Below are 16,621 nucleotides of genomic sequence, written 5' to 3' on the forward strand. Positions count from 1 at the left end.
TATGTGCCCTGTGATGGACTGGCATCCCGTCCAGGGGGTCCACTGCCTTGTGCTCTATGCATTTTGGGGTAAGCTCCAGGCTCCCTCCGGTCCTATACTGAATAATATCACTGCTCACTGCCACAAGGGCGGCACCACTGAGCGATTTCAAACCTCACCGAACGTGTCTCGCCGTCGTCTCTCCCTGTTCGTATCTGCAGACAGCAGAAGGTGAGGGGGAGAGTGTTTCTCGAGATGAAGAGGAGCAAATTGTGCCTCCTTGTGCTGCAGATGGATGGAATGAGTCACTCAGAGAGACTTGCCTTAAAGGGGAAGAAACGCGAGGCGTTCGGGCAACTGGCCTTCCCGGCCGAGGGCGTCCCTGATTGGTCGGAGAGTGGCCAGGCCGGTGCCCACACTCCGGCCGTCATGTGCCGTTACTTGATGTCCTTGGCGTGAGGCACACTTGTTCGATAGTCATATTTACTCATGGCGGCTTGGAGTTTGTCGGTTTAGCTGATAGTGTGTGACCCCCCCCCGAAACTCCACCTATCTCATATGGGTCCTGGAAGAACGAGCCTGTACAGGCTGCCCTGCCTGACCCTCCCATATCCTCCCCCTGTCTAGGCCTTGCTCATGGGAGTTTTGCCTATGTTCGGAGGGCAGAACAAAAAATGATTGGTTCAGAGAGATAACCAGTCATATTGTAGAGGAGGTGAGTTCAAGGAACTAGAGCAGCCAGGACCAAGACATCTGATTGGTTGGTCCCACCTATAGTTGTTTGGACTCACCTCCTGTACAATCTGATTGGTTAGCTCATTGAACCTGTCATTTTTCTTTCTGCCCTCAGAAATGTTTTTGTGTAAGTAAAACTCCCACGAGCCTAGACCTTACCCCTGTGTGACATCCATTTTGCATCACATGGTCTGTTAAAATGTGGCATTTGTTTCACATACATGCCCACCGCCCGTTTTTAATACAAAGCCAGCTGTTCATGTCCAGTAGAATAGCTCCCCCTGTGATTAGTGTGCAGGCCATAGTCTGTTTTCCTTTCTCGCCCATCACTGCAGCCATTTTCACGAGGCTGTGAACAATAGTGTTGATTTGAGTCGTTTCCTATAGAAACCGGACGTGTTTAGAGCGCCCACTAGGGAGGTGTGGCGTAGGTTGTGGTTGAGGATGACTGTGCATGGCACTTCACATCACCCATAAGAGCGTTGTGTGCTTTTGCTTGAGTCCCCGGGGGCCACGTCTGGCCCTATTCGGGTCCCCGGGGGCCACGTCTGGCCCTATTCGGGTCCCCGGGGGCCACGTCTGGCCCTATTCGGGTCCCCGGGGGCCACGTCTGGCCCTATTCGGGTCCCCGGGGGCCACGTCTGGCCCTATTCGGGTCCCCGGGGGCCACGTCGGGCCCTTTTCCCACTCCCCGGGGGCCACGTCGGGCCCTTTTCCCACTCCACGGGGGCCACATCGGGCCCTATTCGGGTCCCCGGGGGCCACGTCTGGCCCTTTTCCCACTCCCAGGGGCTACGTCGGGCCCTATTTGGGTCCGGGGGCCACGTCTGGCCCTTTTCCCACTCCCAGGGGCTACGTCGGGCCCTATTCGGGTCCCCGGGGGCCACGTCGGACCCTTTTCCCACTCCCAGGGGCCACGTCGGGCCCTATTTGGGTCCGGGGGCCACGTCGGGCCCTGTTCGGTCCCCGGGGGCCACGTCGGGCCCTATTCGGTCCCCGGGGGCCACGTCGAGCCCTCCTCTGATGCCCATGCTGGTTTTGATTTAGGACCTGTCAAGCTTTGAGCTGCACCCTTAGCGCCTCACCCCACCTTGGTCAATTATTTACCCAGATAATGAGCACACACGCCAACTTCCTGCTCATTGGGTGGGGGGTGAGATTGTTAAGCAGGTTGATAACTTGACCTTACCTACCTTGATATTTCCGCACACGGCTCTTACAAAGGCACAAATTTATCAGTGAATTGCCATTTGCTGTATATTTATGTTTAAGTGTTGGTTACACAAAATGTTTGGTGGTTTGTGGGGGTTGGGGGTGGTCCCAGATGAGCCCCACTTGATCGACCAATAGGATAGGTTTGTGGGATTGAACGTGCTGAAGCTGAGAGTGGTTTTGTTTGGGGGAGGTCAGAGTTCGGGATCTTGGTGGGGGAGGGTGGTTCCCTAACAGAGCTGTTCTCTCTGTCCATTTAGGACCCTGACGTGATTTTGAGGAGGGGGGTGTCTTTTTGCTGTATGTTTAATTTGTTAATGTTATTATTCCATTTCTTGCCCTCCTCCATGTGCAGTGACAGCTACATCGTGCGCGTCAAGGCAGTGGTCATGACCCGGGACGACTCCAGTGGTGGCTGGCTGGCCCTGGAGGGGGGTGGTCTCAGCCGGGTGGGGGTCTGCAAGGTGCTGCCCTCCGAGCTGATGGGCCGCAGCGACTTCCTCATCCTCGGCGAGCGGCTCAAGGACAAACAGGTGAGCGTGGCGCGGCCAGGACGGCGCCCCCCACAGGCGGGAGCGTGCACTGCCGCTGACCCCAGCTCTTCACACGCATGGCGTCCTTGTAATCCTGGCAGCACGGCGTTTCGCTGCCCGTCCACCGGCGATGGGGCAAGGCTACTCTCCGGATCCTTCCGAGGTTAACCTAGTGATCCCTGGAGCTTGACGTGGCTTCGGAAAGCTTGGAGGACTCTGACTGCAAGACTCATAGTCAGACAATTACCCCAAACACCTCTTTACCTTTGTGCCGTTGTGATGTTGTGTATTCCTTGTTTATCATCATTTATTTTTGTTTGTGTTGGTGGCTCATGGGGGCCAAAGTATCATCACAGGCCCAACCCTAACCCCAACCCCAGGAAGTACATCATTATCGTATTTATTTTTGAATCGCGTCGACTGATTTACCCTGAATGGCTTTTGTCACACGGTGCAGTACGAGTCTCCCAACTTTCTATTTTAGCCATCGGTCTCATTTCCGTTTCGCTCGTTGAACAGGCCAGATAATTAACCGGCTTTGTTTTACGTAAATGGATTAAATAATCCATCCATTCATCCGTTTTCCCACCACTTATCGCGGACAGGATCACGGAGGAGGAGGAGGAGGAGGCGGGGGCCCGTCCCAGGCAGCGTAGGGCATGGGGATGGGGTACATTCTGGGCGGGATGCCAATCCATCACAGGGCACGCACACTCACGCACTGCAGCTAATTCACCAGTTAGCTTAACTGCATGTCTTTGGACTTCAGGAAGAAACTTCCAAAACAGAATATCACGCACACACTCACACACACACACACACACACACACACACACACACACACACATACACACTGCAGAGCAGAGGCGGGATTCAAACCCCCAACCCCGGAGGTGTGAAGTCGCCACACCACTCTACTTTAAATAATAGTGTTGGAGAAAGTGGTTCTCACTGTATGGTTCCTGGCATTATAATTTAGCAGCTGGGAGAACTGGTTTCTCCTGCAATGGTGGCTTTGCATTCGTGGCCAGCGCCTCCCTTGTCAGCGCCTCCCTTGTCAGCGGCCCCGTCAGGTTCCACGGGGTTCTCGCCCATCTTACCGGAAGGGCGTCGCTTTAACGTGCGTTAAGTCGCCCAGGGCCGCCCGTTGGGTGGACAGGAGGTTGTAGGTTTGAGGTCCGTTTGATGGATGGAGGTGTTTTGTCATGTGCTGTTCCCTCTGTGACATGTAACCCCCCCCCCCCACAACTGCGACAGGTTATTCTGGAGTGTTTCCTCAAGAAGGATCTGATCTACACCAAGGCCACGCCCACGTTTCACCATTGGAAAGTGGACAACAGGAAGTCTGGTCTGACCTTCCAGAGCCCCGCGGATGCCCGCGCCTTCGACAGGGGCGTGAGGAAGGCCATCGCCGACCTCACCGAGGGTAACGTCATGCTTCTTTATCCTCTGCCGCCCCCCCACCCCCCCCAAAGACTGGCTAGCTAGGCGCTGTTTTGCGGTGCTCAGCCTTTTGTTTTGGTGTTTAGCTTCAGCCCACTGAACCCTCACACGGCGTCTGGATCACCGCTGTTCATGGGGTGATGGAACCCGTCTCTTAAATGTCTGGTTTTCATTTTTAATCATTGAAACCCCCTGCCCCCCCCCCCCCCCCCATGTGTGTGTTATGTGTGAGTATGTGTTTCGTCACCTTAGAGCCATTAGTGGATTTAAGCTTCAATGCGGCCCCCTTTCTTCAGACCCTCATGACCTAGTCTGCTGCCAATGACACTGTCCCCCCCCCAAGCCCACCCCCCTCCCCCAGTCCTCATTTGGCATGGCTTGCTATGCCCCGCCATGATCAAGACTCCCCCTAAGTGAAAACATAAGGCCTTCAAACACAATGCGAGAGATGAAGGATGGGGGGGGGGGTATGGGGTGTTTGCGCTTCCCAGTCAGGGGTTCACCTTGTTAGGAGGTGCAATTGGGGCCCATCTCTGACCCCCCCCTAATGTCCACCCACGCTTGAGCTTGCGACTGATTCCGCATTAATTAGCTACCCAATGACAAAGCAAGATTTATTTGAGCTGCTGATGCGTACATTTGCAGTCCTTTGAGAGGTATTAACCCATTTTTTCAGTTGAAATTAATTTTAAAAGTGAACATTTTGCGGTTCAGAGCGCTCGTGTGAGTCACAGTGGGCCGACGCCGGGCATCTGTGACACTGTGGTGTGTTGTCACGCGGTGGCTAATTAAAAGAGCGCTTTAATGATCCCGAAAACCCCGCTGTTCCTAACCGCCTTGATCAGGCCCCAGAAATAATTTAATTGTGTTTTGTGGCAGTAGAGACCCAATCTCATTTGGTCCACTTGTTTTTGGATGATCCAGCTTGTTGGGGAAAATGTGAGTGTCGCCCCCTGTTGGACTGAACATGTCTGTAGCTCTGGCGGTCAAAGGCCGCTGTTTGACCTGTGTCTGGCTTACGTGTTAGGAAAGGCAGCCCAGCTCCATGGGAGATGGTGATGAATCAGGTCCGTGACATCATTCCGCACTTTGGACCTCAATGCTTCCGTGGTGTTTGGTTCAAAGTGCAGTTATCAGCTGGGTACACCCTCTGGAAGCACACCTCACCAGGACAGTCTCCTGTAAAGGTGTAAAATAGGAATGTCACTAGTGAACATGAGAATGAATGAGAACATGCTATTCAAACTAGTGTATATTTATTGGGACAAGACCCTTAAGCCCCAACTCCTTCCGTGGCCGGCGTGCTCTCACCTAAAGAGAGCAAGTTTGGAGAGACGTAAAGAGAATCTTAGTCAAAGTATCTATCAATCAATCAGCGTTTATTTGGAGGGGGGTAGGGGGACTATAGAAACATGTTCAGGGTGAAAAAGCCCCCCAAAACAGCCCTAGCAACACAGCAGGGATAAAATACGATATTTTCTACGGCTGTCTCTGGTAACCAAAACAAAAACATAATTTCCTGTTTCAGGGTTCATTCCAGTTTTTAAAACCATGTTGATAGTTTTTCCTTTAGTAAAGGTACAGCTTTAATAGAGTGAATAATCATACTCATCATCATCATCATCATCATCATCATCATTTCCCTTTCCTCCCGCCTTTCCAGGGTCCACAACATCGTCCTCGACGATCCAGAATGAGGCTGAGTTGGGCGATGACGACGTGTTCACCGTAAGTCTGCCCTCTGCATGTGTTTGCATGGTGCACAAAGCACCTTGGGTTGCCTCTCTTGTGACAGGAAGGTCAGCTGACATGTGTGAGCGCACGCTGCCGATAGACACTGGTGAGTGATGGACTTACGGATGCCCCGCGTGGAATCCAGTGTTGCTTGTGAGCCGAACCCTGTAAATGCAGTGCCGGTCTCTGTGAGCCGTGTTCAGGACGCACTGTGAATGCAGTGCCGGTCTCTGAGGCGTGTTCAGGACGCACTGGGAACGCACTGCCGGTCTCTGTGAGGCGTGTTCAGGACGCACTGTGAACGCTTTGCCGGCCTCTGTGAGGCGTGTTCAGGACGCACTGGGAACGCAGTGCCGGCCTCTGTGAGGCGTGTTCAGGACGCACTGGGAACGCAGTGCCGGCCTCTGTGAGGCGTGTTCAGGACGTTCTGTGCAGCTCATGTTCATATTTCATTTCCTGTTTTTATCCTTTTGAAATGTGAGTAAATATGCCCCCCCCCCCCCCCCCCCCCCCAGAGCTAGCTGACAGCTGGCAGTTGTTTGTTTGGCTGTCGGTGTTGTGGAAACGTCTGCCTTTTGTTTTGTGGAGATGACCGGCTGTGGGGGCCGTGGGGGTGTTGTGACCGGGGGCCGTGAGGAGCTTGGCTCTCGGCGCGCTGGCGGGAGGTGAGGTCGCGGGGTCACTTCCTGATCTCGCCAGTAAAGCTGTCATTAGTCGCTTCCTAGCTGACTGCCATGGTGATTTACTGGGGGGGGGGGGGGTGGATCTCAGCTCCCCCTCCCCTTTAAACAGCCGAGAGACTTGGCAGCTCAGCAAGTCCATCCCACGCTACCCCCGCATCCCCCCCCCCATGCCGCACTTATCTCAAGGCAGGACGCCGCAGATCCTTCACTGCAGATCTCCTGTGTCCGGTTCAGAGCTGAGTGCCGGTCCTGCTGGTGCTGACAGACGCCCCACGTGACACACACTGGGCACACTGGGCACACTGGCATGGCTGCTCACTGAGCTGATCTGCGTGAGGACAATGAGCCATACGCACGCAGCCCAGATCCAGGAAGGATTTTAGGGTGAAAGGGTGTCGCCTACCTCCCCCCAAGGCTGAGTGATGGATGGGTGGAGGTGGGGCTGGACAATTAATCAGATTTTAATTTCAGTTATGATTTTGGCTTCCAACGATCAGCAAACTGAAGCACTCTGGTTGGTGCTGATGCTCCCGTTTTGCCAACGTGCCCCTTTTCCAGCCACTTATTTGTTTCGCAGTTGAATTATATTTAGAGTTCAAGGACATTCAAGGAAAGTCATTTTTTTGTTAAGCTCAACAAATGCATGATATTTCCAAACTCATTGAGTTATTATGTTGAATCATGCCAGTACTGACCAAAATAATCGTGATTATGATCATATTCGGTCATGTGACGTCCGGGGAATCTCTCCCAGGAGGACATGGTCCACTGTCTGCGCTCTGCCGACGTAACCCTGCAGGGGGGGCTCCGTGCTGGTGCCACTCCTTCAGCTGCGGGGGGGAGGGGGGGGGCATAGTCAGGCTCATTCTGCACCTCTGCTGAGGCACCAAGGGTTTCCTGCCACATCACCATCATCGTTATCACAATCGTCGTCATCGTCACTATTGTCACCTTCACAGTTACCATCGGCCTCATCAGCAGCACCATCACAGTTGTCATGATCACCATTATCATTCCCATCCTCATCACCATCATCATCATCACCACTGTCACCACCCTCATTCCCGTCCTCATTCCCGTCCTCATTCCCGTCCTCATCCCCGTCGTCATCACCACTGTCACCACCCTCATTCCCGTCCTCATTCCCGTCCTCATTCCCGTCCTCATTACCACTGTCACCACCCTCATTCCCGTCCTCATTCCCGTCCTCATTCCCGTCCTCATTCCCGTCCTCATTCCCGTCCTCATTCCCGTCCTCATCCCCGTCGTCATCACCACTGTCTCCATCCTCACCAAAGAATACCTCCTGCCTCCTCACTCAGTATGCACCCATCAGGCACCTCTTTCTGAGAGGAGACACCAGGTGCCATGTGGTGCTTTGGGTTGGGAGATTGATGAGGAGTTTGGGGGATTGCAGCCCTGGAGCGCACAGATCTCAGCCTGCAGCATGCCAGCTGGTCTGTCCTCCATGGGGACTGGGGAAAAGCGGATCGCTGCTGTGGGCTGTGTCTCACCTAACCTGTAGGGGGACCTTTGTCCCGTTGGCCTGGGAGGCTCGGTAATGCTGTCTGGCTTGGGATGGAGTTAGGGATGCCAGAATCTGGATTAGGATGGAGCTGGGGATGGAGGTATCAGGATTGGGGTGGAATAGGGGATGCTGTAGTCTGGATTAGGATGGACTTGGGAGTGGAGGTATCTGGATGAGGATGGAGTTGGGGGTGCAGGGATCTGGATTGGGATTTCAGTTTCACTTTAAGAGCTGGGGGCCGGGGTCTTAGGAGTCAGGCCAGATGGGCCCCGGCCAACCCCCTAACTGTAATCCTAGAGTCCCTTTGGCTTTGGGTGGAGGGGAATGGAGGCCACTGGCTTCCCCTGGGTCCACCGTATGTGTGTTCGTGCACGCGCATGCCTGGGGGCGTGTATGCGCATGCCTAGGGGCGTGTATGCGCATGCCTGGGGGGCGTGTGCGCGCATGCCTGGGGTGCGTGTGCGCGCATGCCTGGGGGGCGTGTGCGCGCATGCCTGGGGGGCGTGTGCGCGCATGCCTGGGGGGCGTGTGCGCGCATGCCTGGGGGGCGTGTGCGCGCATGCCTGGGGGCGTGTGCGCGCATGCCTGTAGATCAGCCAGCTGCATCCTCTTGCTCATGGCGGCTTTGTCAACAAATTGGGTCTCAAGTTAACGGCGTTCCTGACGCTGGCCTCTGCTCCCAGCAGCCGGCAAGGAGATTAAACATCTGATCCCTGTAGGACAACGGCTGCTTTGACCGTTAACTACAGACAGATCCATCTGAAGAAGAGCTCTGAATGAAGCAGGTGCCTCGATGAATGCGCTGCTGTAGGGCTGTCCCACGGCTGGGGCTCTCTCTCTCTGCACCCTTCAGAGTGTCCCGTACCTGTAGGGCTGGCCGAACACTGACGAAGGGGGGCTTCTCCTCCCATCCCTCTCCGGGCCCTCGACACCGGGAACGCAGAGCGTCCTTCAACGTGCGCGTTGTGGTGTATGAGAAATCAGCACCAAATTTGAACCCTTATACCACTGTCGTTATATCGGGTCTCCACTAGAGGCCGCTGCCCTCGCCTTCCATTGATGGATTGGATCACCATGGCAACAGACAGGAACGAATGAGATGCGCAGGGGGATGAGATGTTCCCTGTGTTCAGGTGGCTCGATGACTGGTCCCCAGCATGACCCAGGCCATTCCCAATTCCTCAGGTCACCCAGAGGGGTGACGTGAACTTCCTCATGCAAGTGAAGAAGCGTTTCTGAAAATGGCTAATCCTCAGCTTTGTACCCACGTGCCTTAGATAGGCCTTCATCTTTAATCGTGATCTGGCTGCGCCTCCGACGTACGCTCCGATGCCGCGTTCCTGAGATTGCCGATCACGAGATGAGCAGCAAATGCGTTTTTTCGCCATTGTGGTGGCATGGTTGCGCAGTTGCCTGCGTTTGCACTCCTGGCCCCGCCCCTTTATGGTCACGTGACATGCTGCCAGCAGGGTGGGGATCTCGATGGAGATTTCAAAGTAAACAGAAAACTTAAACCAGTCGCGCCAACGCGCTGCTAGCTCGCCGCATTACATGCACCACGGCTGCCTGGCTGCTGATGTCACCTACTGCTTTTCCGGCTTCTCTGTTCCCCCGCCAGTTTTAAGTCATGCTGGCTTAATATAACCAGCCCCAACCCCCCCCCAACTCCCTCATAATAACAGGGGGACTTCAGAACAGCCTTAGAAATCGGAGCGTTTTTAATTACGCACAGGAGGTGGGAGGGGGGGGGGTACCATCCTGCTTCCTGTCTGTCGAGGGGGGGTGGGGGCGGCTCTTAATAAATCATGCCTGCGTGGCCGCTATGTTAAGGGAGGAATGTCGGCTTTGTCACATCCCTACTGGGGTGGGGGGGGGGGCGTAGTGGCCCTGCCTTCTCATGGGGGGGTTTAAGCTGCCCCCTACCCATGCAGCGTGTGCTTGGTGATCCTGAGATCGACTGGCCTTCGCACCCCCCCTCCCCAACACCATTTTCACCTCTCCACTCCCTGCATGCGTTCTCTTCAGAACCGGCCCTCGTTTTCTCCCTTCTCCTCAGTGTTCTTTATGCCCCCCCCCCCCCCCCCCACCCCAGAATGCCACTGACAGCTCCTCCAACTCCTCCCAGAAGAAGGACCACTTCACACAGGCCCTGAGCTCACCGGCCTTCTGCGAGCCCCGACTGCAGCCCTGCATCCACCACCATCACCAACACAGGGGGCCGGAGCGCGGCTTCCCGGAACAGGTGGGTGCCGGCAGGCCACCCCCCCGCTCAGACGCGACCAAACCTGCACGCGCTCAGACGCGACCAAACCTGCACGCGCATTTGCATGTAGCAGAGATTTTTTATGCAAAGCGACACACATTTCTTGGAGTAATAGATGGTTATGGGCCTTGGTCAGAGGCCCAACAGTAAAATCACTCAGCCAACCTTGGGATTTGAACCAGCAACCTTCTGATCACAAGGCCTAACCTGTGTAGTTACAAACAGGCTCATGTGCAGTAATCCTTGACTATGAAAATAAGCCTATTTAGGAATATGACTCTTTCATTTGATGGGCACATGTTCGAGTACAAATCCAGCCTTAAGACAATTAAAAAAAAATGCTTCTCAATGAAAACTACTGGTGCATAAAAATGACACATAATTTGATTTTGAGTAAATCAAACAGCGTCAGCACAGTGAAGCTGTAGTTTTGTTGGTCTATGAGTTTCAGTGTTTTCCAAAATAAGTTTAATTTTTTCTGATTGTATTACCTCAGCAGTTATGTGTATTTGTAAGCAGTTGCTCCTCCTTTTCTATCAGTGTTTCAGTGCTTTTGAGGTGACCAGTGCCTCACATTTCCTTCAGTATAGTGAGCGAGCTGGCAATTATGTAATTGCTTTACGTAGCACTGATCCATCTTTCGCAAAGCCACTTAAAGGGAAGGATATATATATATATATATATATATATATATATATATAAATCGCTTTTACTGTTTACGTTTCCCTGTGCTGACGTTTGATTTAATGGCGCTCTAAGTACACCAGAAAGCGAAAAAGAGGATGTCCAAAATCCTCCACCAGAAAGCCAATCGTGGCGTCAGCGAACATGCGTGCAACCGGCTTTGCGCGTCAGAGCTAGGGGTTTAGAGAGTGATGCAAGCAGGTTCACTCCCCCCACGCTGTCGGGCGCGCAGAAATACCACGGCGGTGTGGGGTGGGGGCCATTTGGTTAGCGTTTATTGCGGATTATTACGAATACGAATGATGCGTGACGGAGGTTTAGCTAAATTAGGAATCTTGCCGGGTCGTGTTTAGCCCAGGATAATGACTGAAAGATGGCTTTGGGTGGATTAGATTGTGGTGAGATGGAGAGATTTTATGAAAATTAGCATATTTTAATGGAAGTCTTTCCATTACAGGCGCACATGTGTGCTTTGGTCTGTCTTTTTTGAGGTCTTTTGCATATCTGTATAGCAGCACTGATGAGTTACACTGAAATCACCCCCCAAATCTTCCTGGGGTGGGTTTAGAGCACCAGTCAGCATGGACTCGAGGGAAAGTTCTGGCACAGCGTCACACCCTCCCCCGGCATCGGCGAGGATAGCTGGACCGGCAGTACGCAGGCAGCGCCTTAAAATCATCCGGCGCTGGGCGTGTTTATCATGTATCTTTAGTCAGCCAATCAGATGATCGGGGGGGGCAGGGCAGGTGATTGGGTGAAAGGTCAGCAGTGTTTACTGCTTCCATTGTATTCAAAAACACAAATTGCATTCAAAGTTCAGTATATTCCAGGGCTATTTACTGAGGCACCAAACGCTGACAGATAATGCAAACAATCAGCACATCCTGTCCCTGAGGTGCATTGTGTCGTCCCGCGGCCAAAGACCACGATCTGCCCTAATTATTTGGCACCGATTCTGCTTTCATCTTGGCACGAATGTGCTTCCAGGAGCCACTTTCTACTTTCAAGATATTTTTGTGTTTGATTCTGTTAATTAAGAGTCGTCGTCCAGTGTCGTGCGAGTCCAGTTAAGTGAGCGGGGGGCTGAGCGGGGGGTGTCCACCTCGGCTATCGGAGACCCCTGTGCCCCCCCGCCTTATTCTGAAACTCGTGGCCTTTTATGTTTCTAGCATTAATTATGCTTTTTGTTACTTATTAGTAAACAGCTTCCCTTCCAGAAACTCCCAGGGCGCCTCCTTTCTGGAACATTCCGCCCACACCCTTGTGCTCTTCCTCTCTTTCTAGCCGATGCCTAAATTCAGCCGTCATGTCACCTTCCAGGACGAGGACGAGGAGATCGTGCGCATCAATCCGCGGGAGCGGGCATGGCTGACGGGCTACGAGGACTACCGGCACGCCGGCGAGCGCGGCAGGTTCTTCCGGGCCAACGACGCCGACTCCTACGTGCACTTTGCCAAAAGCGAGCTGTCCAAGCATGACTACAACTACCCTTATGTCCCCGACCGAGACTTCTGCCTCCACGACCATAAGGGCAGGGTCATGGCGAGGGGGTTGGGGGTGGTCAGCACACAGCCCCGCCCCCTACAGGTCAAACGGAAAGGGCAGAAGATGGAGGGGGAGCGGTCGCGGTGCGTTTACTGCCGGGACATGTTTAACCATGAGGAGAACGGGCGCGGGCACTGCCAGGACGCCCCGGACCCCATCCGGACCTGCATACACCGGGTCAGCTTCATGTGGTGCGCCGACAGCCTGCTGTACCACTGTCTGTCAGACCCCGAGGGCGACTACTCGGACCCGTGCTCGTGCGACGTGGGCGACGAGCGCTTCTGCCTGCGCTGGCTGGCCCTGCTGGCTCTGTCGCTGGTAGCGCCCTGCATGTGCTGCTATATGCCGCTCCGCGTGTGCCACCGCTGCGGCATGGCGTGTCACTGCTGCGGGGGCAAGCACAAGGCGGCAGGCTGAGCGGGGGGGGGCGGCAGGCTGAGCGGGGGGGGGGCGGCAGGCTGAGCGGGGGGGGGCGCCGGGCAGCCGGGAGCTCAGTGGCTGGAAGGCGATTCGTTCTCTGTTCTCCATTTGGAAATTTTGGCCTGGCGAGGGCCCCCCCCCCACATTATAGAGACTGAGACTGACTATTCATTTATGTATAACTGGTACTTTATATATTTTTTACACTGATTTTGTTTTAAGAACTTGAATTTATTTTCCTCTTTGTGTGTGCGTGTGCGTGTGCGTGTGTGTGTGTGTGTCCGTCTGTCCATCCGTCCCTCCTGCTCTGTTAATTTGCCAATGCTTGCCAATCAACGATGCAGCTGGTTCCTTCCTGTACACAGAGGCACTTAAATGGACCATCACGCCCAATCCACCATCCCAAACATTAAAATCCCCCCCCCCCCCCCCACACCGGGCTATTACACAAGAGGAAGTAAAACTGATTCACCTGAGACACTTAGTTTATGGTCATGTGGACTGTGTGTGTGTGTGTGTGTGTGTGTGTGTATGATGTTTATATAACATTGTGGGGACCAGATGTCCCCCACAACGTAATAAAAACCTTTATTTTGATGTTGTGGGGACCATTTTTCAGGTCCCCACAACGACCTGTGAATGCAATCAAAAAACGAAAAATGCCAAAAGTCTCGTATCTTGTTTGGTCACTTATGGTTAAGGTTAGGGCTGGGTAGGGGTTAAGGTAGTCATGTTGGGATTAGCGTTTCCCCCATAGAAATGAATGGAGAGTCCCCACAAAGATATAATTACAAACCTGTGCGTGTAGGGTGGGAGGGGTGTGATCTCTGTCAGTGTGTGCTTGTCAGGACCGATTGAGTAAAGGAAGCAAGGTTCCAGCATAGTCTGGCTGCATGGTACCGTTGTCACTGTATCTAAGCCAAAATGACTATGTGAGCTCCGGATATCCATCATCTAAGCTGTTCCGTTGTGATCTCTTATTTACAAACAGCCTTTGCTGTAATAATGGTAAACTTCTATTAAGTTGTAATGTCTAATATCCAAAGGTGTAATTCTGTTTTTTTTGTGTGTGTGTGTGTCCCCACCCCCCGCTTCTCACTTAAAGCTGAAACACATTGCGAAGGGACTGAGGGAAGTGCTCCCCCTGGTGGCTGCACAGCGGCAGGCGGGCTTCTCGCTCAGGGAGCTTCAGTCTATCACGGGGTTGTGTGAGAAGGTGCTCCATCAAAGGCTGCCAAATTGGCGAATCATGGTCTGACCCTCCATAAATGTTCCCTCTATTGAGATCACATGTCCTCTGAGTTTTAATTGATGTATCCCAAAGGGACAATATCAAATGTAAATGTCTGTGTTCAGTGCTTCAAATCACTGGGGGTTTCTAGAATCTTTCAGGAGGTGTCAGTAGGAATGATCCGTTTTGCCTCGAATGTTTCCAGACTTAATGTGGTGCGTTTATGGATAATGGCGTCATACAATCAATGAATCAGCCCCCATCTCCCAGGTGTCGGGGGGGAGGGCATCCACTCTGGCGATGGGTCGAGTTAAAGCTGTCCCCAGTTGTGGTTACCAGCCTATGCTTCTAGATGCTGATCAGAATCAGTCGAAAATGTCACTGTCCAGAAGGTGTGTTAATTGGCTCGGGTTCAGCAGTGAAAGACAGTTAGCCAATCAGCAGTCAGCCAGGGCGGACCTCAACGCTGCTAGTATTCTGCTCAAGGTCTGTCAACTCCTGAACGTGTGCACACACGTAGTGCAGACGCGTGCGTACAGCCCGAGTAAATGCGAATTAGCCACAGATTATCAGAACCCCACAAATCGTATGTATCGAACAAACGAAAAGCACTTCAAAAGCACTACTGTGACACGTGGCCAACAGTGTCCAGTGCCCGTTGCGAGGTCCTGCAGACCGTCCCAAATCCCGTAAACGCACCAGGATGCGTTTTTCAAAACGCAGCCGTCCTGGTGTGAGGTGAGTGACACCCGATGGGCAGGCGGGCTAGCAGGTGACCTTCTCATGGCAATGGAGGGTCAAGGGTCAGAGGTCATGGGTCACATGCAGTCCGCTTCTCACCCTCCGAAGCTCTGCACTTCCTCGACCCCGTTGTCCGCTAAACAAATACCGGCCTTTTGTTTGTCGTTCGGTCGAGCAAATCTCATTTTTGTTCCTGCGGTGATGAGTTAACCAAAAGCGTTCAGTCTGTGTAGTGCCTGGTCTCGCTCCTGCACACATTGAACTATTGAAAAGTGCCTCAAGCATGCCTGAATTAATCTGTCTCCTTGTATATATAGAATAATGAAATAAATCTTGTATTAATTCTTTTTTTAATACGATAAGCATTTTTACCTCTGTAAAAAAAAAAAAAAAAAAAAGGTATGCGTACGTATGTATGTATGTATGTGTATAATTGTGTATATGCGTGTAATGTAATTGTTTATCATGTGTATGACAGACGGCTTAAAATGAGGGAAGTGGAGAGTTGTGTCAATATCCATGGTTCTTATCCAAACATCCCGGAAGCAGCGGTCTGGCCAGGGAATACCCCCGGAATACCCCCCCGCCACGGTTCCAGGCCGCTCCCATCCACTTCCTGCTTCCACTGGCTAACTGACCAGGAGAGGCCCCAGTAAACATGAGAGAAAGCGGAATCGTGTAGCTCAGTGCTTGGGTGGTCCTGAGGTTCATGGAGCATCTGGAGAAAGGGGTCTGTGACACTGCCCCCCCCCCCCCCCCCCCCCCCCCAGAGGGCCCATCTCCGGCTCCTGAGTGGGTCACTGAGAAGACAATCACTTTACCTCTGAACATTTCGTCCCTGTCCAGTATGTGAGAAGCCAGAAGTCCAGGGCATAGCTAAAAAATTCTGTCGCCTTGGGCCCCCATAAAGTGCTGGGCTCCCTAAATCTGTACCCGTGCTCCTACTGTGTCTGGAATGGGGGGGGTGAATGTTTTGGTGCATGTCAAGGTGAGACCTTCCTGTGTCTCATGCCAGGGTGTGTCTGGTTCGCCGTCCGCAGGAGAGACGCCCGTCGCCGGGGCCACGCCGGGGCCCCACAGCAAAGCCAGCTCCCTTTCCGCTCTGATTCAGCTGCAGCTTTGGCTGCTTCTCCCTCAACCACCCCCCCCCCCACTCTCCTCGGCCTGAACATGTGAAAGCTATAGGAGACGTTAAGCTGTTTCGCTTGGCGGGTTGCAGGAAACGCATCTGGAAGATTATCTGGGAACGAGAACGTCCCTTAAGGCCTGGCCCGCTCTGCCTCTCAGTGACTGCAAATAGTATCAAACGACACATGTGCAAACATTTAAGGCATACTTTCCTCTAATGAGGTCACTGTTACCCCCATCCCCCCACCCTCAAGCTTGACTGAAATGAAAGCAATGCGCTTTGTTTCGGCCCAGCCGGCGCATTTGCTTTCAGTGGTCTTTTTTTTTTTTTGAAACTCAATTTTTCAGTTCATCTTAATGTTTTGGATCGCTTGCAGTTGCCCTCCGAGCCTGGAGGTGGCACTCTTCAGCCTCAGAAAAGGTCCTGCCTACCCGAGAAAATAACCAAGTCGGCCAAAGCGCCTTTGGTTTGCCACCAGGATTTGAAGAGGTGGTTTACTGTCAGTAGAGAACCTTCCCGATTCGATTCCGTCGTCACAGGCAAACTCATGGTGAGCAGTAAGTCGTGGGTGAAATGTGATTCATCCAGGCTTTCATTGGTCACACAAGGATGATGCCATGGTGGTTTAGATAGAATCAACACTCCATGTCTTAGGAAAGAAAGGAAACATTCATCATCCTTAGCGATATGAACATCAGAGCCCTTTCCCTGAACAGTGAAAGCTGCAGTAAATGAGTCCTCTTACCTTGAAAACAATGGGT

General features: G+C 53.0%; 1 protein-coding gene across 2 annotated transcripts in view; it reads left to right on the forward strand.

The window, feature by feature from the left end:
- The window catches only part of spred2a (sprouty related EVH1 domain containing 2a), a 28,624-nt gene extending 13,391 nt beyond the window's left edge, over positions 1-15,233 (forward strand). Inside the window, exons 2-6 of one of the 2 annotated variants that reach the window (XM_023824891.2) lie at positions 2,282-2,459; positions 3,717-3,885; positions 5,566-5,630; positions 9,940-10,089; positions 12,115-15,233. In XM_023824891.2, coding sequence (XP_023680659.1) covers positions 2,282-2,459; positions 3,717-3,885; positions 5,566-5,630; positions 9,940-10,089; positions 12,115-12,756 — 1,204 coding nt within the window. In that variant the 3' untranslated portion in view covers positions 12,757-15,233. Of the gene's footprint in view, positions 1-2,281; positions 2,460-3,716; positions 3,886-5,565; positions 5,631-9,939; positions 10,090-12,078 lie in introns of both variants that reach the window. The other variant, XM_023824890.2, reaches the window with a different exon arrangement.
- Positions 15,234-16,621: the final 1,388 nt, after the last annotated feature.

Source organism: Paramormyrops kingsleyae, chromosome 20 (genome assembly GCF_048594095.1).
Source record: "Paramormyrops kingsleyae isolate MSU_618 chromosome 20, PKINGS_0.4, whole genome shotgun sequence".
Lineage (NCBI taxonomy): Eukaryota > Metazoa > Chordata > Actinopteri > Osteoglossiformes > Mormyridae > Paramormyrops > Paramormyrops kingsleyae.